We start from the raw sequence: 24486 nt of genomic DNA, 5'->3' as shown, positions 1-24486 counted from the left end.
AAATTTATAACCAGGTCTTCCAAGCGCAGAAGGAACGCCTCAATGGATATCCCTCTCCCTCGCTACGGTCCAAACCCGTCCGGTGTGTTTTACTTGACCGAGGCCGGAAGGAAAGACGGAGAGTTTGACCTGCCAGAGGATAAATCTCTCGAGCTTATCCGCTCAGAGCTCGAGCGGTTTCCTTTCTTTCCATCCCTAGGTGGATATTCGATTATGCGCTTGTCTATCTGTTAGTTTTGGTAAAACGTATTTTTCAACCGGGAACTGCAGCTGGCGTGAATGACGGGATTCCATAAAATATCGAGGAGTCTTCTCGATATATAAAAGGCTCGAAATCGCACGTGGGTCCGAATAAATTAAGTGAAGGATCTGTCGCCGGCTGTTCACACTTAGAATAGTTGAAAGCTGGATTCGTGTGGGTTCGAGGTTCAAGAGGTCTTCGAAACCTTGTGGAGTGAAATCGCGTTTATGTTTTTCTTGTTTGGATCGTGCTGGAACCGGGAGTGTTCGGTGATTAGCATGATGGTTCATGGCCCTCCATGACAATATTGAGGAATCTATATAAAATATCAAGGAGTCGATAGAAAAAGCCAAATAGAACGTGGGTCCAAATGACGCCTTCGAAATCTCGTGGTGCAAAATCGCATTTAATTTTTTCTTGTTTGGATCATGCTGAAACCGGGGATGTTTGGTAATTAGCATGATGGTTCATGGCCCTCTAGGATAATATTGAGGAATCGACATAAAAATCGAGGAGTCTATGTGAAAAGCTAAATATCGCATGTGGGTCCAAATAGATTGAGTGAGGGATCCGTCGCCGATTGTTCGCGCTTGAATAGTCGGAAACTTGATTTGTGTGGGCTTGAGGTTCAAGACGTCTTTGAAACCTCGTGGTGTATTTTTTTTCCTTATTCGGATTGTGCTGGAATCTGGGATGTTCGGTGATCAACGTGATGGTTTATGGCCCTCCAAGACACACTCGGATCGGTCGTGTGTCTTACTTGAATTCGCACAGGCTGATTCGCTGAGGATGATAGCGAAGCCACGTACCGATAGTGAATTTGAGTTCCATGAATAAAGCGTTGACGAATGATGTTAGGACACGAACTTACATGTGCAACCGGCACTTTTGACCGCTGCTCTTCGTGGAAATAGAATATGTTATCTAGATAAGGAGGGTTGGAAGGCCAAAAGTATCTGTGCGCTTTTATCATAACCGAGCGTGATGATCTTTTTAAAGTACGAGCTGATGGGAAATCAGGTGCTTCAATTGGCGGGGGATCGTTGTTGAGGTAAAGGAGCTTGTTCTGAGCACAAAAGAGAGCTTTGATTGGGAGGAAACTTCATGGGATTTGGAGGTTTTGAGGTGACATTATGGTCATAATTTCAAGTTCTCGTCAGATCTTGAGCGGGTGACTACTGGCCATTTCCTCAAGAACGTGGGAAGTGGCACCGGTGTTTGCGTGTCCAAACCCTTGTCCTGCTCAACTGGACTATTCTCAATCCAACCAAAAAAGAAAGCTCAGACCAATAATTCATGTCCTAAAAAGGGCATGATCAAGCCTTGCCAATGCCATCTTCGGCCCCCATAAGATAACCCTGACCACTTTTAGCATGTTTCATCATGTGCTTAGTGGGACTGAAGTCATAAGCATTTGAATTTGTATCGATCACATTGGTTTTTCTAAAAATAGGATAGCCACCACGGCTTTTCAAAGTTAAGCTGAGAATCGTATGACATGTTTCATTGGACGCTTGATAGTACTAAAGTGGTAAGCCTTTGAATTTATATCACACTAGTACTTTTAGATACAGGGCAAACGCGAGGGTTTTTTGAAATCGAGTTAAGGATCATGTGGCATGTGTTCACTAAGCGTTTAATCGGACTAAAGTAACAAGCATTTAAATTTGTATTGATAGCATCGATTTTTTTAGAAACAAGGCAGTCATAAGGATTTTTTGAAGTCGAGTAGAGCATCAAATTGGATACTTTGCAATTCAATCAAAAAAGATAAGTCGATCAAGAATGGATACACACGTCCAGTCTACACCGGATGGATCGACCAGTCATATTTGATTTTCAGGATATCATTAAATTTTCTGCGCTCGTGCCGCAAAATGACAGCCCAAAAGTGATAATTAAAAAAAAAATTCCTCGATGCATTGTCAAGCAAACCCCCGCCAAAGTCGTGGAAGAAGCCAATGGTCATCGCATCTCCGGCCGGGGCGGGGGCGAAGTCAAGCCGTGTCAAGAAAGGAGAGAACGGCGGAACTGAAACGCCTCTTTTCGGCGGGCGCCAAGCGTCGCTTTCGGTCCCCCCCTCTCCCTCCACGCGCGCGACACGTTTCCGCGACGGCATTGACCGGATAAGCACGAGGCGCAGGACGATCGTCGTCTTCCCCTTTCGGAACTCGGTGGCCCTCGTCTTGCCACCTCACCGCGCGGGTCCCGCCCGGTGGAGATCGGCCCGTCCGAATACTATATACCTCGTTTTCTTTTTTCTGGTCACGTGTGGGTTTTGAAGGTCCTCTGCATCGAGACGAGGGTTTCGATTTTTTTAAACTGCGCTGCGGTTAGCGATACTCTAGCTAAGCTCGGATTTGATTAGCCTATTAGATCTAAGCCAAACCTCGTTTACCAAACCCGCCATCTCGCTCGGGATTAGAAGACTTCCTGCAACCTATCTATTGGATGATGCTCATGCTGAGGTCAGGTACTGCTAGTTTTAAAAGCTATGATATTTCAAATCATGGACAAGATATGAGCTGTTATTTAAAAGTAAGAAAAACGCCGAATTCATCACCCTTTTAAAAGCTCGACCCACGTGATCTGACTAGATTCCATCAAATTGTAAGGAAACCCTCCTTGTATTTGTACTAGTCGCCTGTGGACGAACTGGACTTATATTTGATTCGACGACAGTGATTAATTGTCGTGATAAAAACGTTAAGGTGAGGCATGACTTTAGAAAACTTCTAGGATAGGGAAGAGGGGAAGGGATGGGTTGAGCAACATTTCAAATACCAAACATCGTTGACTAGTTCAGACCAAACTTGACGAGCACATCATTTGTTTGAGAAGGGAAAGTTGAGATGGCCCACGTCCCAAATTGGATTAATAAGGCCTGATGGTAAAACAAGATCCGATCGTCGATTATCACCACCTTATATACCTATTCGGAGCACAATTTTGAGATCTGGCTCGTGCAAATCGGGCCAAAAAGAGATACGATGATTTCTGGACGAACGACCGAACTCTTTGAGCGCTCGGTTTCTGGTCTGAAAGCAATTCACGCGGTCTTCACCATCCGTACGTCCGATGCGAACGAAACTTCATTGACATCGTCGACCCAGGGACAGTTTCGCGACGCCGGAACCGCACCGATGACTTCGAATTTGCTTAACTACGTGTCAATCCGCAACTCGAAGTGGGAGAACGACGCGGAGAGAATATGCTCTCGAGGAGCGAGAAGCCAAAAGCGCCAACTCCGATTGGACCGCCCCCACCAACTCCCCTTTGGCTATGCCCTACCTTTACAGATCCCTTCGAAAGCTTCCAAACGAGGGATCCCCACCTCGGGTATCATCCCCGACTCTCGAGGGTGAAACATGGGGTCAAACCGGGGATTTGCTTAGAGAACTGGTTCCAAGTTCTCGAAATTGATCCGGAAATCGGATCGCTCTATTTTGAAATTGATTTCTAAATCAGTTTTATTAAATTAAAAAAAATCAAAATCCCAATTTCTTTTTATCTTAGATTCTAACCTTTGTCATTTGTTATTTCTCAGTAGTCACCATCAATTTTTTCTTTTTTTATAAATTTTTATCCATAAATGGGGAATAAAGTTTTATAATTTATGTTTTATGTTATGTGTTTGAATTTTTTATTGTTTATAATTGTACGCGACTTCATCTTATGTTATTGTCTTTGGCATATAGAGATTTATGTCATTCGTCTTTTACTTTGAATTATTTTGTTATCTATAGTCTCATTTGATTTTGCTATATATAAAAAAAAAACCAAAAAAGAAGAAAACAAGTTATTGAGTAGACCCTAGAATTGATTAGAAAAATAGAGTAGGTTTTAGAATCGATTCCAAGTAATATGGTAGGTTTTAGGGTCTAAAAACTAGGATTCTATCATAACAATGAAAGTTTCAGATTTCAATTATGGGATCGACCCACTCTATAATTGATTACCCTTACCTAGTGAAACCAGGCGGGCCTCAACACAACCTAGGGTTGTTTTATACCTCTTTTTCTCGAATTGATCGAAATTGAAATGGTATTTGGTCCTGATGGGGACCTGATGTAGGAAACCACTGTGCAAGATCGTGTCGACCGCAGGGTTCTTTGCTGCGAGCACCCGGATCGATTGTCTTTGCAATGGCCCGATTGCTGCGTTTTCTATCGGGCGGCTTGTGGTTGGGCCGCGATGGAGTTGGATTTACCTAATCCCTCTGAAAATCCCACGGGGAAAGATTTCCGATTGCCCCCGCCGGCAATGTTCGAGTTTATCCATTGGCAAGTCAAACTGAAGTTGCACGCTCGGGTGGGTTCTTTTGGTTCCTTGCGCACGTCGTATCCTAACATCGCTTCGGCAGATTTGTTGGAGGTGGTACTGTCGGTCCAAAAGGCATTTAGCTCGTTCCGTGTCGGGGGCAATTGGCTGTGGGAATCGACGACTATAGGTGTTGGGATATTCGATGACACGACGATGAATTCGACGGCGGCGACAAAGGAGGCACCCCGGCAAGAGGGCACAGCAGCGCTGGTGTTTTCTTCGTGTTGGTGACGAGGGTATTGAACATTAGATTAAAGTTTGGATTATAGGTCAGGTCATGCGTGCTGCTAACGGTTCTTTTTATTCTTTTTTATGGACGTGGGGGAGAGGGGGCTTTCTGTCTTGTTTTGGGATAAACATTGTTTTGATCTCTCCTGTGCATTGTTTAATGGAGTGATTGAATTGGCGTTTGATCCTATGGAAAACGAAGCTTCGAGGGTTGTGCAGGTGTTACTCGATAGCGCCTCGCGTGAGGTGTGATGTTGGAAGGTTGGTGGAATAGTTTTCATTGAGATCTACGTTCCCGTGCTCGAAAGTACCAAGATCCCACGGTATAACTGATGTGGTTGTTATCACGGGAGATGTCGAGCCATCTATTTAATCGATCTCCGCCCTCTTCGAACCTTACACATGGCATGACAAAAGTAAATTCCATAGAAAAATGCATGCATATAATAAACTCATGATTGGCGAGTCCTTGACGTATTTTGACGTACGAATGACCTCCGAGCATTTCGAGTGGTTTTATTATTAGTGCAAGCGAAATTTGATTAAGAATAACTTCAGACTGATCAAACAAACCACGTGTTTGAATGGATAATTTGATATCTTTTTCATTCGTGTATGGTGGATAATTAATTAATTAACATTTGTTCTTTAAAATAGAAATGATATGAAGAGCATTGGTGATGTATCATATGTGGTCCTGGATTTTGGTTGCTATGTGAAATATTATGAAGAGCCTTGGTGATGTATCATATGTGGTCCTGGGTTTTGGTTGTGATGTCACGAGTCCAACTCCCGAAGGTTAGGATCCTATGGGGTTCGGCTCCAAGAGTTGGGGTCCGAGGTTTAGGTTCTATTTGTTTATGTTCTTTTTTTTGTTTTTCGGAAGACAAGTTTTATTCTTTTGTTTCGAGGACAAAAAAAGAATGTAAACACATTTGTTATACTTTTATTCCGATAACAAATTTGGAACAGAAACAAGAAAAAATTATTTATTGTTTCCTAAACACTTTTGAAGAAACAAAAGAACAAAAACACAAAACTTATTTATTTTTTTTTCTCCTTTTTCTTTTTCTTTTTTCTTTGGCCTGCGACCTTGCCGGAGCGTTGCCGGCCTTCAACGAGGCCGACCTTGTGCCACTTGGGTTAGCCGAGCCTCGCCGGGATGTCGCCCGGTGGTTTGCCGGCCACAGCGGTGGTTGGCGACCAGCCAAAGAGAAAAAGAAAAGGAAAAAAGAAAAAAATGAAAAATAAAATAAAAATATTAAAAAATTAAAAGAAACAAAAAAATTATACAAATTTACCAAATATGTTTTGTTTCTTTTTCTATTTTAGAAATATAAATTTTGTACAATTACCAAATGCGTTATTCTATTAAAAAATTATTCCCTGGAACGAAATGATTTTTATTATTTTTTATTTCAGTTCGCTTGAAATAATTTTTGAACAGAAACGTTATCAAACACACCCTTACAGTTCAACCACCAAAATCTAGGGTCTTTATCGATGATGATGGTCATGGCGATGGAAGTAAAATTGTACGCAGATAAACAAATTGCAGTTTCCAAAAGCATAAATCATTTTTCAGGATATAAGCATAATTATATGGTTATCATGAAAACCATCCCTAAACGCTCGTTCACAATATCAATCAGAACAAAAATAATCGAAAACGAGCAGACCTCAGCTGAAACAGCACGCTTCATCAGTATTCAGTTCTAATCCGATATGTGAACCGCTGGAGATGGGCCGGATGGCCCATAATTGAGCCCGGCCCTATTTAGGCCCTCCCAGCCCATACGCTCGAGTTCGAGCTGCAGTCCCGGGCCCATGAAGCTACCTGTCCCGGCCCATACTCACTCCTCGAGCCCGATAAATCCTTGGCCCGGATTTTTCGTTTTCTTTTTCCTTTTCCTTTTCCTTTTTCTTTCTTCTTTTTCACGTCGACTGCACAAAGGAAAAAAAAAAAAGAGGAAAAGAAAAGGAAAAAAAGGCGAAACAGTTTCGTAATCTTCGTCTTCCTCCTGCTGCACCACCTGCGTTTCCTAGGGTTTTGGCCATTACCGGCTGAGCAAATTGTTCCTCTGCAAGTCCGCGCCGGCGCGCCTCCGGATTTCCGGCGAATTCGCTCCCGCGGGGCGCCTCTGTCGGCGCGAATTCCGGCAATACGAAGGATGGTTATCTTGTTCCAGTGACTTGCGGCGCTGCTAGAATCGTTCGTCGGCTTATCTTTCTCGTTCGGCGCGGAGTGGGATTAGCAATTTGTTGCCGGGAGAGAGCATGTATTCCTCTAGAGGGAGCAGTGCGTACGGGCAACAGTCGTATTCTGGCCAATCCGGATATGGTCAGAAGGTGAGTTCCGCGGGTCCTCTCGTTTCAAATTCTGCATTTTTCTTTGTTTATATTGGTACCGTCTCTCCGTATCGTATCGTCTCGGCGTTCTCTTTAATTTATAACTTCGTTATGTTGCTTCTGGGATGTTCTTTTCCGTCGGTCGTTAATGGCATGTTGGGTAATGATGTTTCGGCCCTTGACTAATGGATTGGGCAATTATGCACGAGCCGAACTACAGGATTTAAAGGAAATACAAGTTTAGTTTCTGGGAATTTCGATCACAGAATTCCGTCGGGATAATCTGTACAGCGCAGGTTTGAATGGCAAAGAATGGCGCTTGTCAGATTCTGATGTTTTCTGAAGAGGAGCGCCCGATTCAGAGGCTCAAAAATCGGTTTTTTACTAGATTCTGTAACTGGGAATGGGACCTTTGTGATGATTTTACTGTTGTTGTCACTTTCAATATGGAATTTTGATTGGTCCGAAAGTCATAGAATCACCTTGTTGTTTTGTTCACGATATTTTCCTATGCTTGAGTTTCCTTGAATTAGAACTGCTTGTCGAAGGATATGTTAATCCAAGGGACTTTAAACTTGTGTAACATGAAGTTCTGTTGGGTCTAGTCTTATCATCTATAGTTTTCAGATGGGACCTGCATATTCGGGAGGCTCTGCTGGTGGACCTGATGGGGGCTCTCAATTTTCTTTGGCCTCTCAGCATTCATCAATCCATGGTGCCTTGCAGGAAGCTGATGTTGGTGGATATAGGGCTCATCCTTCAGCTGCAGCTCATTACGGAGGACAGTATAGTTCTGTGTATGGCTCAGCTGGTTTGAGTGGATCTCAGCAGGTCAGTGTGAATTGCATGCGTATCTATTGTTGCTGATCTTCTCAACGATCTTAAGCTTCAGTTGTGCTTCCTTTTTGTTAGAATTTATTTAATGTTCATGCTCCACTGGACACCAGGGTGCAATTCCTCCCGTTGCATTTCCTTGATTGCTGTATGAATTCATTGGGCCAAATCCTGAATATCTCTTTTTTTGACGTTGGACATTCAATTTAATTGTCTGGCGTGTGTGATGAGAATCTCTGACTGCTAAATTATTTTTTTCAAATATCAAATTAACCTGTGCATTGACGTGTCTGATAAAATGCTCTTGGGTAAAAGGTTTGAACTATTTAATTATTTCATTTCTTTTGTTGTTGTGGATGTATTTTGTCCTTTCCTTAATCTTAGTGTCAATTTTCCTTTCCTTTTATGATCTTCCTAAATATTGATGTCTTGTTGAACTCTGTGAATTGTGTGAAAGTAGGATATTCTACATTTGGGGTCCAAGAATTTAATAAAATGTTTCTGGTGGAAAAAAATGTGAATGAAAGATCCTACTGAATTGAATTGGGTTTTCATGAATCTTAGAAATGGCGAGAAATTTTTGATCTCTCTCAATACCTTTCACAGTTTGGAAATTTTTCTTGATTTTGAAAGGTAGTCTTGTATTTGAAACTGAACTTATAATGTTTTAACCTACCTATTTGAACAGTCTTAAATAACATGTCATTTTTCATAATTGTTCTTAATTTGTTTAAAGAAGGAGATAATCATTTGTTGATACATTTATTAGAAGATTGATATAATTCTATTGTTCTATATTATGAATTTTCTGATAGATTGTTTTTCAAAGATTTCTCATTTCATTTTTTGTATTCCTTTTTTCCATTTTAAGATTAAAGTTGACTCTGTCTTCTTCTTAGATTTAATTTCCTTTGCTTTTTTTGTTATTCATCATGGAAATTTCTCAATTTTGTTGAGTTGGTATTGTGTTTTCTTGTGTCAATGATACCAGAGAAGAAACATTTTTATTTTTATTTTTTTGGTAAAAAGAGAAGAAACATTTTTTATGCTTAACAGAATGAAGAAACTTATGATGTCTTAGCTAAATCTTGTTTACACAATGAAGAAAATCTCCATTTATTTTCATGATTGCTTCTGGCCCTGTTAGAAAAAGAGATAATCATTTATTGATGCATTTATTAGAAGAGCAATATGAATCTATTGTCCTATACTATGCCTTCTGTGAAGGAATTTGTCACTGTAAAGCAAAACAATTTCAAAGGGGAAGCATCCCATTTACAAAAATCATGAACAGACGACTGTTTCTATCAGTTCCTGCATACCATAAGCGTAAAAGTTACTTTTTTTTTTTTTTTCTGGTGGAATACTTAAAATACTGTAAATGAATTTTCTTTGTTTCTTGTTTCCTTCTTTTTAGGATTCTTAAAGAAAGCATCACCGTAGAAGAGTATTATGAGGGGACATAGTAAGATTGAATCAATTTTATATTGTAGATGTATCTCTAGAGAATTTAATCCTTTTCACCATTTTTTTCGTGAAGTTTTCTTTTGTCTTTAAATGTTGAGGCAGTTGGTCCTTTGAATGTTCAGCTTAATTAGCATTGAAGGTGTTGAATCCACCATGCTTTATGATACTGATAGTGCTTGATTTATAATTTACTTATAATCTTCTTGTTATAGCTTCCGGCACTCAGTAATAAAGGGGCTGGGCAGTCTGTTTTAGAAGGTCGCAGCAACTACACCTCATCTATATCAGCTTCTCCTAAATTTACATCCAGTGAATATGTCTCCTCATCCAACCATGGTTATGGTCGAAAAAATGAGGGATTATTTGCAGAAAAAGTTCCTGATTATCCTTCTTTAGAAAGGCGACAGTATGCTGAAAGACAAGGTGCCTATATCAGGAGAGATGTGCAGACAGAGCCAACCGGAAGATTCACTGATTCTGCTGGTTTTGGTCATCAACGTCAGGTGTCTTATTATCGTTTCCAATTCTTACTGGATCAAATGATTTTCTGGTTGTGTTGAAATTCAATTTAGTCTCTTGTTGGATTATTATTGTAGGGACTTTTTTGTTGTTATTGCTTCCTTTTTAGATGATGAAATTTAAACTCGTCTCTTGCTAGACAAACGATCTTTGGAGGTTTAGTCTTTGCTTCTTTTTGTCTTGACAGTCTGAGATGTATGATCGCATGGATCAGACATCTTTACTTCGACAAGAACACTTGCTGAAAACTCAATCACGTCATTCCACTGCACTCGATGGAAGCTCCAGGTAATTCTGCGTTAGGCATCTTGCATCCACTTAGAGGAAATTTCCTTCTTGGTACTTGCTGTTCAATATGCTATTTGTTTTCTTTTCATTTCTTGGGTCTACTACCCAAGTTCACCTTACTTGCCCATCGACTGAGGCAGTGGTCCATGGTCTGCTTCAAAGATTGTTAAGTATGTTGGAATAAACTTAATAAAATGGTGGAATATTTCTTACGCCACTAAGTAGCAACACATTTCTGGCAGACAAAATGAATATCTTGCAGCAAGAGTTCCTGCAAACCGACATCTGGACCAAGATCTCGTGTCTTATGGACGTAGAATGGATGCCGATCCTCAAAGCTTGTCGATGCTTGGTGCTCCCTCTTATGGTGGACCAAAAGCAACGTCAATATTAGGGGCAGGCCCAAGAAGAAATGCGGACGATCACATTTATGGGCAAAGTTCTTTGAATCCTGGTTATGGAGTGAGCTTGCCTCCTGGGAGGGACTATACTACTGGAAAAGGGCTTCACGGTAGCGAGTCCGATTACTCGAGTAGCATACTATCACGTGGTAGTCATCCTCGGATTGAAGAACACAACGATGACAGGGCTAGTTATCTTCAAGAATTTGAATTAAGAGAGGAAGAGCGTCACAGGGAGCGGCTGAGAGAGAGAGAGAGAGAAAGAGAAAGGGAGAAGGAACACCAACGCGAACGAGAACGCGAACGGGAGAGGGTACGTGAATGGGAGCGCGAACGAGAACGAGAACGCGAACGCGAACGTGAAAGAGCTCGAGAAAGGGAACGCTTGTTGGAGAAACGAGACAAGGAAAAAGAACGAGAGCGAAAACGTTTAGTAGAGACTGGACGAGAACGGACTCCTCCGAGGGCCTCGAAGGACCGACGAGGTTCTTCTTTGACAAAGGAAGGCAGATCTTTGCGACGAGATTCTCCACATCATGAAGCTTCAAATAGGTGGACCTTGATGATTTACTTTGCATCCTGCTCTAGTGTGAATATGTACCTACTCGGTTTCCTGTGCCTTCATCACTAACTTGCTCCTGTTCTGTCATTCTGAAGGCGTCCTTCACCTGTTAAACAAATAAGGAGAGAATATGTCTGCAAGGTAAAGAAAAGGGATGCAAGGATTGTTCTATTCATCATTCATTAAAGAGATTATCTTCCTCCAGAGATCTGCGACTGCTGAGGGGAAGATTGCTTCTGCTCTGGGATTCCTTATGTTACTCCTGGCCAAGTGTCTTCTCACTTTGCTTTATCTATTACTCTGACATTCTAAACTTGGAATACATCGATTGTTGAAGAATCTGAAGGCACCTCTCTTCTAAAATGCTCCATCTCTCTGCTTTCTAGTGCTACTTTGCTGTTCATCATCACTATACCTCTGTCCTCAAGTTTCTTTTTCTTCAAATCTCTTCATCGTTCACTCTGCTCAATGCTTTCCAGTCCTATCTTGCGCCTCTCCAGTCCCATAAGTCCTCTACGTGCTTTTTCGGGATGATGCCTCTCTTATGAGAATCGATCTAAAAATTGGAGCTGGCCCGTTAAGTTGAGTCTTGTTAGCCAGTAAGGAAAAACTTTGCCTTAGCTAAAAAAATAGATTGTTGACTGGAGAATTTTCTCTGCGGAGCTGCATCATTTATCACCAGCATCAATTGTATATCGAATCACTGTGGTTTGACAGCCAAGATTTCCTCATAAGATGTTCTTACATGTTAAACACATGTTCTACAATTTGGTACCATTCTTTATCGTCCCCTCTTGATCATCCCCATAAGAAAAGATACGTGCATATGCGCATGCGCGTGCATATGTATTAGTATACTTCTGTGGATATAACGCAATGGTTCTTTTGCTACTCCCGATAGAATTATAAATTTTTGCTTAAAGAGATAGCAGCAGAGACTAGTAAGCCTCGATTAAAGGTGTCTTCCTTATTGGTTTCTTGTGAAGAATGGTCTCAGAGACTAATAAGCCTTGGATAAATGTGTCTTCCTTGTTGGCTTCTGGTGCAATTTGTTGTATTTCATAATTAAGCTCTTGAATATTCTTTTGCAGGTCTACTCATCCAGTTTAGTAGCTGTAGAAAGGGATTATATGTCTCTGGATAAACGCTATCCAAGACTTCTTGTGTCTCCAGAATTTTCCAAGGTTTGCAGTTTTATTATGTCATTCTTTCGATGAGAAATTTTTTTTAAGTGATTAAATGTGCTCTTACTTCAACCCTATCGTGTTTCAGGTGGTGGTGAGTTGGCCTAAGGATTGCCTTAAGCTCTCGTTACATACCCCTGTCAGGTACCTTGTATCATCTATTCTATTCACGCTACCTTATTTTGCTTCTGGTACTTTGTACTGGAAATTGTGGAAGTAATAATCTTCCATTAGGATTGCTATGAACTATGTAAAAACATTCCTTTAGTTATGTAAAGATTTTCTCATGGCCCAAAGATGGTTGGTTGTCTCTTTATAGCGGGTGTGAATAATATTTTGATGAAATTTAGTATCTTGTTGACTGGGACAGTTTTGAGCACGACTTTTTTGAAGATGAGAGTGCAGCTGAACCAAAAGAGTCATCCACCAAACTCCTCTCCAATGACTCAGAACAACCAGTACGTCGAGATACCGTCTGGAACGCTAAGGTATGTTGTTCCTAGAGCTTTGGACTTGTAGCCAACCTGATTTTCCACTTTTTTTTTAATTTAAAATGATGATGACTGTAGCATTTGCCATACTGCAGTTAATTGAGTACATATTTATGCTGTCTCAAAAATCACTATGTTGATATACACTCCAAGCCAAGTACCAAAGTTTACTGCAGACAGGATGGGTACAAGTAAAGTGCCTAATGGCTTACTGTTAATATTAAGATTAACTTGGCTCATGAATACTGTTACATGCTTCCTTTTATATCTGTGTCGGTGAAGCCTTAAGTGTGTCAGATTTGTGTTCAAGTGCTCAGTTTGCATTTTGACTCGTAGGGATAGAATAGAAATGAGGTCTGCAGATCAGTTTGCTAGTGAAAAAGGATGAAAAGATAAAATCTATTGATCCTAATCAGCAGTAGCTCTCAGATGTTGGTTCTTGAATCAGGTCATTATCTTGTCAAGTTCAATCTTCATGTTGCTGTGATTGATATCTATTTAACTGAAATATGCTATTTAGCTGGCCATCCTTAGGACTTGATTAATGTTTGGTACTTGGAACTGCCAATGTTATGATAATTTCTTGCACATTCCTGTTTAGTAACCTCTTGTCAGGATGAATTGATGATATAGTGGACGACCTGAAGTTTTCTTGACTTTCTAGTTCATGCAAGCAAAGCAAATTTTATTGTCTGCATAAGCACAATAGTGTTATGTATAAGGACAGCCTGGTGCATCATGCTCTGGCTATGTTTGGGGTCCACCACTAATGTACACTGCCTTACCCAGAGTCACAGGGTGACAACTTTACCATTGGGCCAAGGCTCCCCTTCACAATATTATTATGTAGAAGAAATATATCTTTTTGTGATATTTATCCTCGAGTTTTTTTGTTCACCATTGTAAGTCATTTATTTGATATCTTACAGCATATAGGATCAAAACTCATGAGTTGATCTAGAGTTTCAACTCGTCAATACCCTTTTCCTACATGTTTACATATTATATTTATATTTACTTTTAAATATATATTGTAGCTGGACTTCTCTCCAGCGTATTTTAGTGTTTCCCTAAGCCACTATAAACAAGTTTGACTTGTACTGGGGAGCCACAGCAATAGTCTCTTGGATATACTCAATTTTGACATTTTACATTCATGAATATTTCTTGTGGCAGCATATGTCTTAAGTCATTGTCTTCACGAGGCACCGCTTTACATTTCCTTCCATGATTCCAACCTCAATGAAATGCCAATGAATTTACTCTTAGAGCATTTCTTTTTTTGTCCATTTTACTCTTGGAGGTTAGGTGGCGTTTTTTGCATTTTTTTCCTTGCCTTTCTTCCTTCTCCTATTTCTTTGTCTCTGAACGATTCTTTTGATCCCCCTTCTCTTCTTACGTTTTTCACCCTCTGGTCTTCAAGTTTCACTTTTGCTTCATTTGCATCCCCCTTGAATCTGCAATTGTAGGCCTCTGTCCTCAATCTACTTAAAAGGAACTCTTGTACCTTGGTCTTCATTCCTTTGACCCTAGAAGTCCTGGTAAGATGGAATTTGACCATTTGTAGCCCTCTTCATATTCAAATGGGGAGACATACCAATTTACCTTCTGTCGGATTTGATTCCATTTGAAATTGACAGGGTTTCTCATTTGCTGGGACTCATTTTTTAAATTTGAGGATCGTTTCTTTTGTATTCACAAAACTTGCTATATATCTTAGGACACAGACACAGGTCAAGTCTGTGATTCTGTTTATTTATATATTTGTGCAATTTGAGAAACTCCTTGTGGATTGAACATACTGGCCCAATTAGTGCTGCATGTTTGCCCTAAAATGCGCTGTTTGATGCTGGTGTAGGTGATTCTGATGAGTGGACTGAGCAGGAGCGCCCTGGAGAATCTATCGTCTGATAAGAGCTATGGTGATCATGTTCCCCATATTTGTAACATTTTAAGGTTTGCTGTTCTTAGGAAGGATCATTCTTTCATGGCAATTGGCGGACCGTGGAATTGTAATGATGGCAGTGATCCATCTGTTGATGATTCTTCCTTAATACAGGCAGCCCTTAGGTTCGTCTTCTCTTTCTTTTGCCTTTTTTTTTTTTTACCTTTTTGGTTTTTAAGATTACCGTGTTTGCTAAATCATTAAAATGCTGTAAATGTTCAGATATGCTAAAGATATCACTCAGCTTGACTTAAAGAATTGTCAGCATTGGAATCGTTTCCTCGAGGTAACTAGCTTTCTTTTCTTTTTTTTTTTTTTTTTGGGGGCGGGGGGGGGGGTGCTATTTTGCATCCCCCAAAAAAAAAAAAAAAAAAACCGGAGGTGGGATTTGAATATTCCAAGGTCACACGTGCTTGTAATGATGGTTAACATTGGTCATATCTCATTCTAGTTCACTGTGGGCATTCTGTCAGCCCATAGAGCATGCTTTTGTCTAATCACGTCTCTAATACTAAAGATATATGACTCTGTTTATTGCCTTGTCTGCGTGATCAAGCTTTTTTGAACTTCACTTACCTTGTCAAGCAGTGTATGTGTCCAAAGCATTTGTTTGCGCTGGTTTGTAGTGTTTGTATGTGGCTTGGTGGTTAAATGACTCTGTTCATTGATATCCTTCATCACATGCATATATGTAGGCATGCATGCATGCGGTGTATTTGTGTGCCCATGTGCTCAAAATTTGTTTCATTTCTTCTTGCATTTTGACATTACAGATACATTATGATCGAATTGGGAAGGATGGCCTCTTTAGCCATAAAGAGATCACTGTACTCTTTGTCCCTGACTTGTCGGACTGTCTTCCATTACTGGAGACATGGAGGCAGCAGTGGCTTGCTCATAAGAATGCTGTTGCTGACAGAGAACGGAGAAGAAATTTAAAAGATGAGGTTTGTATTTTTATTGATGCTGTGGTTTATTAGCAATGGCTCACATAAGACAATCACAACATGAACAGAAGTTGCTTTGCAATTGAATGTGCTGGTCTTTATGCATTGTCAATGCAAAAAATCTGGTGTTGTTGGGTGCTTACTGCATCTTGATGCCTTCTTTTAAAAGTTCTTCCACCTTAATACTCATCCACTAACCCTTGACTCTGTCATCTATTCACTTTACTGCTACTCTTATGATTTTATCTTTATAATACTTTAATATGAAGAATTTTATGTACGATTTAGGTATTATGAAAAAGTGACTGGCGTCCTTTCCTTACCAAACCTTCTGTTTTGCGCAGTTTAACTTTGACCTAGATTCTTAGTAACAGCTTACGGGTGAATGTTCCTTGATGTGGCCCAGGATATGATACTTTCTCAGTCTTTCATATCAAACTGAAGTGATCACCATGCAATGTAATGCTTTCATTGGTGGGCGAAATTAAAAGGACTATGCTATTGTATGAGTGTTCTGTCACTTCATGTTTGGACAGTGGTTTGCTGGAGATTGGTATGGTCTTAAATTTCTTGGACTCCAAGTGAGATCACATACCATGTGACTGGCAAGTCTCAAGAATGATACCTTGTTTTGGGGTATTGGAAATAAAGGTTGAACCTGACTGAGCCTAAATGGTCTTTATTATGGGGCCAAACAAGTTGCACTTTTGATCAAAACCTTAGGTTTGGATTTCATCTGCTTTGTTGATGAACTGATCTGATGTTCTGATTTTAGTATATTGAACTCGATATTAAACATCATTAAGTTCTGTCCCTGTAAAGTTTGATAGGGAAAGGAAAGAAAAATTTACAGCTTTAATTTTCTTCCTGAAGTATGAAAGTACTGTGGTCGCATTTCCATTCTAATTTAGATGTGCTGTTTGGGTCACAGTCACAGTTAATTGCATATTTGAGGAACTTAGTCCTGGTGGCGGAAGTTGTCAGTGTTGACGGGTTTTGCTCTTAGTTTGGTTTTGTCCAGTGGGCTCCATGCATTCTGTATTTGATGCCTGTTCATCTGTCCAATTGATGGTAGTTGACTTGGCATCAGTACAAAGAGGCAGTAATGATAATTGTATAATATTGCTCGTGTAGCTTGATATGTCAGTTTTTAGCGTCTTTTATTCTCCAATTATCAATGAAGTGGAACATGAGGAGTCTTTTATTGGTATTCTAAAATCACAATTTTATTGCAGAAGTCTGGAGATAGGATGGAGGGAACTGAAGGTGAGTGAAATTTGCGAGAATTCCCAATGTTTTCACCTGTTTCGCTAACATGCATGCTGTTGTTTTTCTTTTGTTTTCTTAATAGACAAGGGTTTAAATTCCTTAAAAGATTCAAAAATGGTTGGCAAATCTGAGAAAAACGACGACTCTGGAACTTCTGGAGAGAATGGGGATGGTGATCAGAAAGATAAAAATGCCGTTTTTGTCCAAGGAGGTGAAACTGAAGAAAGAAGTGGCAAAAATGAGAAGAAGGATGTGGATGAAATGGCTGAGTTTGACAAGGATGAAAAAGTAAAGGAATCAGGAGAAACAACTGGTGCTCAGGCAGCTGGCACTGTCAAGACTGGGAAGAAGAAGATTATACGGAAGATTGTAAAACAGAAGGTTGCAGACAAGAAGGCTATAATGGAGAAAATCGATGGTAAACAGAGTGACAAGCTTGATAAGGATGCTGGAGATGGTAGCACAATATCAGAGACAGCAAGTAAGCAGAATGAACCATCTACTGTTGTCAAAACTTTTATCAGGAAAAAGGTGGTAAAGAAAGTTCCTGCGGTTAAAGAAGGCGTGCAGTCTGTGGTGAAAACTGAAATGGAGACAGATTGCACCGAAGGGGAAACTAAAGAGAAAACCGATCCTGATAGTGCCATGGTCGGGCAAGATAGTGGTGCAAAGACAACCATAAAGAGGAAAATAATTAAAAAAGTACCTAAGAAGAAGGTTGTGGATGGGGAAGTCAATGTTGGGGTGGCTGATTCTAAGGAAGATGGTGGTGAACAAATTGTTGTCAAGGAAGGGCAAATGGATGAGCCTGTTGCTGACACCAAAAGTCAGGTGAGCGAAGTGAACAAACCGAAGAAGAAAGTAATTAGCAAGAAAAAGTCACAAGCATCAGTTCCTGAGATGCAGAATACTTCAAAGACCTCAGCAGCAGCAGAAAGTGTGGTCAATGAGGAGGAAAAAAAGGATGAAAAGGGAGTTGAAGAGAAAATTGGCTCCAGCACTATAGCTGAGGGCAAAGCTGAGAAGCAGAAAGGTCCCGAGCATGATGTTCATATGGATAAGAGTTTGAGAGAGGTGGAATCAAAGAATGATAAGGAGAGAAAAGATGCAAATCAGAAAGATGAATCTATGAGAAAATCAGATGAAGATACAAGGGCAAAGAGAAAGGTTGAAGAACCTCCCCGCCCAGGCCTGATTCTACAAACAAAAGGTCCCAAGGGTTCTAAAGTAGGTTTGACCCTAAGAGTTTCTTATTGTCATGACTGCTGTGTATTTGTATCAATGTCAAACATCAGCTTACTTCTGGTATTGTTGTGCTGTTAATGTTGCAGTTGCGTTCATTATCACTTTCGCTTGATTCACTCTTAGACTATTCTGACAAGGATGCCGAAGAATCAAACTTTGAGGTGAGATCCTTGGCTTCAACATGTGACTTCTATCTGATCTGCCTTTGTGTACGAGTTTGGACTGACGATGGTGTTGTATTATTATTTGTACTAGTTCCTTTTGATGCATGAGATACAACAACAATGCCAATTCTTTGTTTGTTGTTGTAGCTTTCAGTATTTGCAGAATCACTTTATGAGATGCTCCAGTATCAGATGGGATGTCGTCTCTTTAGCTTTTTGCAGGTATCTTTGGATGGGTCTTTTGTCTTTTCCACCTCATCTGAATAAAATGCTTGAGTTGACTGAATAGCTAAATGTTCTACTCCTTTCATGTGCTGATTTGAAATGAAGAAACTGCGTACAAAATTTATTAAAAAAAGAAATGAGCGCAAGAGGAGGCGAGAAGAAAATCAAGAGACAGAAAATTACAAAAAAGCACCAAAACAATCGAAGACTTTTGAACTGCCTCCAAAAAGCAAATCAGCTATCCTTGAGACAGCTGGCGTTTCTACTAAACCAGAAGATGAAAAGACTAAGGATAACAATGATTCCAATGACAATGTTGATGATGAGAAAATGAATGAAGGAGCAAATAACAATGAGGATCTTGAGGAAGATCCTGAAGAAGATCCAGAAGAGTTTGATGAAATGGAGGAAACGACATCCCAACTTGAGACTTCTAAAGAGGCAAGCAAAGCAATTCTCATTATGCTTGTTTGTTGCTTGATCTGAAATTAGATGATTGTTCCATGCAGCGGATTGTTCTGTGCGAACCAGTGCTTTGCATCTTGTTACTTCAATCTTCTTAGATATTTTTGATACGATTGTCTAATTGCTTTCTAGTTTGATTCTTGAAGGCAACTGAACAATTGGAGAATACTGATGTCAATACTGGGCCTGAAAAGGTAGGCGGGGACAAAGAGAGTGGAGCAGAGGAACCGGTGAAGGATGAGGAATCTGCAAAGGACAAATCTAGTGTGACAACTCCTGGGTCTAAGCCAGATCATGATACTAGCGCACCTGTAAAAGGAGAGGAAGTGGGAACAGGGATGAAACAAGCAGGTGTTGAGGATAGTGTGGTCAATAAGGAATTACTGCAGGCATGTTCTGCTGCCTCATATTTTTTGTCTGCTTTTTGCTTAGCTCTTCAAGTGATACTTATTCTCTGATGGTTATATTATTCTGAACAGGCTTTCAGGTTCTTTGACAGAAACCGAGTTGGATACATAAGGGTGAGTAGAAAATCTAATTTCCTGTGTTACTCTATAATTAGTCAGGGAGAGTAAAGGGTTGTCTTCCCCTTTCTAGGTTGAAGATATGAGGTTGATCATTCACAGCTTGGGAAAGTTCCTATGTCATAGAGATGTCAAGGTAAGAAATTGCATGCAATTCTTTTAGATGTAGGGATTTTTCCACCTCTTTCTCGATTTCCCTGGCACCATGTGAATCAGGTTTGACTGAATCAGGAACTGGTGGCGTGCGCGTTATGGGAGAGCAATACTGGTAGAGACAACCGCATTCTCTACGAAAAGCTTGTCAGAATGTCTGATGTTTGAGACCAAGGAAACTCCTCTTTCCATAGATTGGGAACTGTTTCAGCATTTCTTCAGGGGCGATATCATCTCGAGCTCTCGGGAGCATATGCGCCTCTTCATTTGTTAATTGCCTTTGCGGTTCTAATTTTATTTGTGGTCGAATAAAGTCGTATGGCCAATTTTTTTTTTTTTGTGTGATTTTTCATCTCTTGATTGATGGCGGGTTCAACTTATATAGTTGCGGATGTCACGAGGAATAGGTCGATTCATCCAAAATAGCCGTCTAGTGGCAAAGGTTGTAACCCTTCTTTTCCAGCCAGTCCCTATAACACGAGTTCGTCCCGGCTTTGACCTACTGTCGTCTGCACCGGACTGAAGATCTCACATGAAAAATTCGGTTTCAAAATGGTCAAAATCTCTAGTAACCGGATGGTTTGGCCGGCCGATGTGCTTTCGTGCCGAAGATGGCTTTCTTATTTCTAAAATGCAATGAGGTATTGGCTAAGTAGGACGGTCTTGTCTCAGTAAACCGTTCATTACTTAAATTTAGTTTAGGATAATTACACAAATGGTCTTTAAACATTAGCATAATATATAATATCATTCCCGACTTTTTAAATTGTTGTTCTCTTCGGCAAAAAAAAAAAAAAAAAAAAATTGTTGTTCTCTGAACTGTAGCTCAATTTATAATGTGATTTTTGAAGTTTTAATTTGTTCAATATAATGTCTAAACTTTTGGTAAAAATATATGAAAATATTTAATTTTATTGTCTCATTAATTTAAGTTCATCAAATTTGTTTTCACACAAGATATTCAATTCAAATTAGATTATGATAATTGTTTTAATTTGTTTAATTTGTAATTGAAATCTCATTCAAAGAAAAAGATATCAAATACCTAAATTTTCCCATGATTGAGAGTTTTTTTTATTGTCTTTTGCCAAATAAGAGGTGAAGCACAATTAACTTGAAGAGCCCAAAGTGACATTTATCTTAAACCTTTTTTTGTGACGTGAAAAACCATGAACTTTGCAAATCATGACACATTTATCCCAAACTTTTTTCGTGATACAAAAATCTTGAACTTTTGTTACGTGACACATTTACCTTAAATTTATAGGGTATTTTGGTTTTTTCATTTTTAATTTTTTTTTTCTTCTCTACTCCCTCCGTTGGCGTTCGGTGAGGGCCGCGCATCGGGCGAGGGTGTCCCTTTCGTCTTGTCCGTCACCGACGAGGGCCGCCCTCGCTTGCATCGAGTAAGGGTCCCTACCCTCGCCAGATTAGGTGAGGGCCATCATTGCCCGATGCTAGCGATGGCCGCCCGACGCTGGGGAGGGTCGCCCTTGCCTATGTTGAGCAAGGGTGTCCCTGCCCTCGCCCATCGCCAGTGAGGGCCGCCCTCGCCCGTCGCTGGTGAGGGCCGCCCTCACTTGTGTCGGGTGAGGGTATTCCTACCCTCACTAGATTTGGCGAGGCCGCGGCCCTCACCTGTGTCTAGCGAGGACGACCCTCGCCAAATCTAGCAAGGGGTGCCCTCGCCCGATGTCGGCGAGAGAGGCCCTCGCCTGATGCTGACTTTCCTCCGCCGACTCCGCCATGGCCAGCGGAGGGAAGAAGAAGAAAAAAAGAAAAAGGAAAAAATAGAATAAAACGACAAAAATGCTCTTAATGGAATAAATGTGTCACAGTTTGAAAATTTTGGGGTTTTTTACGTCATAAAAAATGTTTGAAATAAATGTATCACTTTGGGCAAAGTTCTGGGTTTTTTGTGGCTTTTTCCCTAACTTGAATTTGCGACAGCTATGCGAAGCCTTGATTAAAGATTGAATTTGTTATCTCATGTTTCCCATCTCTCAAGAAATAAAGTAGGCTAATTCTTAGCAAAATTGTGCTATGTGGCAATTCCACCAAGATCTTTTTATTGGGGGAAGTATTTGCTTGAATCGCATTTTTTGAGGAACATATCGAGAGAGAATTGGAATAAGAACCCAACCCCCAAATATGGTTTATAATTCATTTTTGATACATCTAATCTTGAGCTCTGTATATGGATTGAGATCTACTTGCAAGTCGGGTTGAGGTGGGTCAAGCTCTTTCTTGAGTGCCACTGTAAAATCGAGTTGAGTTGAGTTCGGTTATTCAACCAATGCCCATTTAGCCCACATTTTCTCTTGATAACACAATACTTTATCTATTTACATTTGGATTAATGTCACAAAAAATCCCAAACTCACTAAATATCCCAAATTGGCGCATTGTGATAAATTTATTCTCAATTAGTTTTCGTTAGATTTGATTAATACCACATGAAAACATAAACTAGTGTACTTGTGATAAACGGAAGATAAAATATATTCGTCAACTACCACATATAATTTAATTCAGCAGTTTAGAGGGTGAATTTGTCATATGTGTTCTAATTTGATGTCTTTGGTGATAAAAAAATTAGCGTATTATAAATTAATCATAAGTATACTAATTTGAAGTTTTTTTGTCATATTATCAAAACTTTACATTTTATTGGAATCGCTGGATTATTGGGCCGAGCAAGAAAACGCAACGAACGGAGGGGAAGAAACAAAGATGGGCCTCAGGCCCAAGTTGCTAACGAATTATTATAATTATAATTATCTTTTTTTTGGCCAAAACGAATTATTATAATTAGCAAAGAGCTTTTATCTTCCATTAATTTACTAAATGATAAACCCCCAAACTCTTAATTAATTCCACTTCAGTCCCTGTTCCTGCTCCAGCGTGCTTTCGTGCGGCGGAGCTTCACGTTCCGTGGCCGGCGACGAGCCATTGACGGCGGCTGGCCGAGAATCTTCCCCTCCGAGCTCGAGTCGCCATCTCTGGTCAGTGTTCCCTGATTGGCGCAATGGCACATTATCTATTCTTAAGTTTTTTTTTTTTTTTTTTTTTTGGTCGTGTTTTGGTTGGAGTCGAAGCGAAGCGTGGCCGGACAGGAGGCGAATTAGGCGACTTGGTTCGTGTTCTTCCTTCGTTGTATAATGTCGGAATCCTCCTTTTTGGGTATGGAATTGAAGTTTCGATGGGTATTCGTCTCGAAACCGGACTGATTCGTGCGGAGGAAGGTGTAATGTGTCCGGGATGGATGTTTTAGTGTAGAGGAAGAGAAGAAGCTGGGCGAATTGGAATGTGTTGGTCAAGTTTGTGTTTGGTATTAAGCATTCTGATGCTGTTGATGAGTGGCCTTTGACTCTGATCCATCCTGACAGTGAGAGTCATGGCACCTGCTTTTAGTGCTTGAATTGGGATCCCCGAATTGATGTCGGGCATTGTTCGCTGGCATCTTGCATCTGATTTTGGGAAGTGTTGTGGAAATTGGATTTGACTCTCGCGAGTGTTATGCGCCGGGCTACAGTTTATGGGTATTTAACTGGCATCATCTCCAATCTGAGTCCATGACATTGATTAGCTACTTAGACCCCGTTCGTTCCTTTCGCAACCTTGTTAATCCGAGGACAATTCGATCATCGTCTCTGGCTCCTTGGCGTGCTGTTCAGGAAGCTGCAGTTTACTGGAGCTGGCCTATGAGAGATACGATACTTTGTATGTTGAGGAAGCCTGTGAAGATGCGTGGACTATCTTTTCATTGACGTTCTTTGACTTACTTCTTTGTCGGGGCACTTGTTGTGCTGCTGTGGGTATTAGCAACACCTTAGGTTTTAGATGTCATGGTGATTGATGCTTAGGGTTGTATAATTGCATTTACAGGGCTGAAATTTTATTTTAATCCAAACTTAATTGCTTATGATCTTTCTTATCACTGAGAGTACCAGACTATTGATCATGATTTAGTGGAAACTGCGGTCTACAATTTTTCAAGCAAATGAGCACACGTGGAGCTGATATGCACGGGTCCTGATTCTACAAAATGAGAAAAGATTTCTAATCAAATGTCATCATACCAGCAGAGAGATTATTACTATTTACTGATTCATTTTATGTCTAATAACTGACTATTACTGGTTTTGTAGATGGCTTTGAAGGATTTTATGTTATTTCTTTAAATTTGCTGCTTTAGGAGGCATTTCATGTTGATGAGTTCAGTGGTTTATAGTTTCCTGGATATGGATTCCTTATTCTTGATTCAAATGGCCCACTTGGGTTTGTTTTTACTTTGCTTGAGCTTGTAGATGGAAAGACTCCAGCATATTGACCTGCATTTGTCATGGGCTTTTTGTTTTCTAGTTGTCTATCTCTGCAACTTTAGTCAAGATCAGGTGTAGAGAAAGATTATGGCACAGAATTGTAAGAGCATTGACGTCATCTCAGGTTATCAAGAGGACTTGGTGGCGGCGTATCTGTCTTATCGAGTAATGTTGATCACCTTGTTCAGCTCGTTTTCTTGGGAGCATACCTTTTTAAAGTTTGAAGTGACCAATCAATTTCATTGTTGGCAGTTACTGCTTTTCCTTCTGACAAGAAAGGGAAATAGAGTCTGCCTCTAGTGAGTACAAGGTTTCACAGCGTCATCTTTTGACTATT

At 40.2% G+C, this 24486-nt stretch overlaps 1 protein-coding gene and 1 long non-coding RNA gene across 3 annotated transcripts; both read left to right on the top strand.

The window, feature by feature from the left end:
* Positions 1 to 6755: 6755 nt before the first annotated feature.
* LOC104453932 (protein SHORT ROOT IN SALT MEDIUM 1) lies at positions 6756 to 20326 on the top strand. Of its 2 annotated transcripts, none has more exons than XM_010068590.3 (21): positions 6756 to 7141; positions 7769 to 7972; positions 9655 to 9945; positions 10149 to 10249; positions 10492 to 11202; positions 11308 to 11353; positions 12304 to 12396; positions 12485 to 12540; positions 12767 to 12884; positions 14746 to 14957; positions 15055 to 15118; positions 15606 to 15779; positions 17018 to 17045; positions 17131 to 18275; positions 18380 to 18454; positions 18605 to 18679; positions 18788 to 19123; positions 19294 to 19536; positions 19627 to 19668; positions 19745 to 19807; positions 19903 to 20326. In XM_010068590.3, the coding sequence occupies exons 1-21, from the start codon at positions 7070 to 7072 to the stop codon at positions 19990 to 19992; spliced, it is 4239 nt and encodes a 1412-aa protein (XP_010066892.2). In that variant the 5' UTR covers positions 6756 to 7069; the 3' UTR covers positions 19993 to 20326. The 2 variants fall into 2 exon arrangements, with proteins under 2 accessions (XP_010066892.2, XP_010066890.2); XM_010068588.3 differs by having other exon boundaries at positions 17015 to 17045.
* A 2355-nt stretch (positions 20327 to 22681) lies between these two features.
* On the top strand, positions 22682 to 23823 carry LOC104453931. Its single transcript, XR_001979838.2, has 2 exons — positions 22682 to 22829; positions 22917 to 23823. It is a non-coding gene; the product is annotated as an uncharacterized LOC104453931 (long non-coding RNA).
* The last annotated feature ends 663 nt before the right edge of the window (positions 23824 to 24486 follow it).

This window comes from Eucalyptus grandis, chromosome 7, assembly GCF_016545825.1.
Source record: "Eucalyptus grandis isolate ANBG69807.140 chromosome 7, ASM1654582v1, whole genome shotgun sequence".
In the NCBI taxonomy this organism is placed as follows: Eukaryota; Viridiplantae; Streptophyta; class Magnoliopsida; order Myrtales; family Myrtaceae; genus Eucalyptus; species Eucalyptus grandis.
Note: the sequence above shows the minus strand (reverse complement) of the source record. Positions and strands in the feature narration are given on the sequence as shown.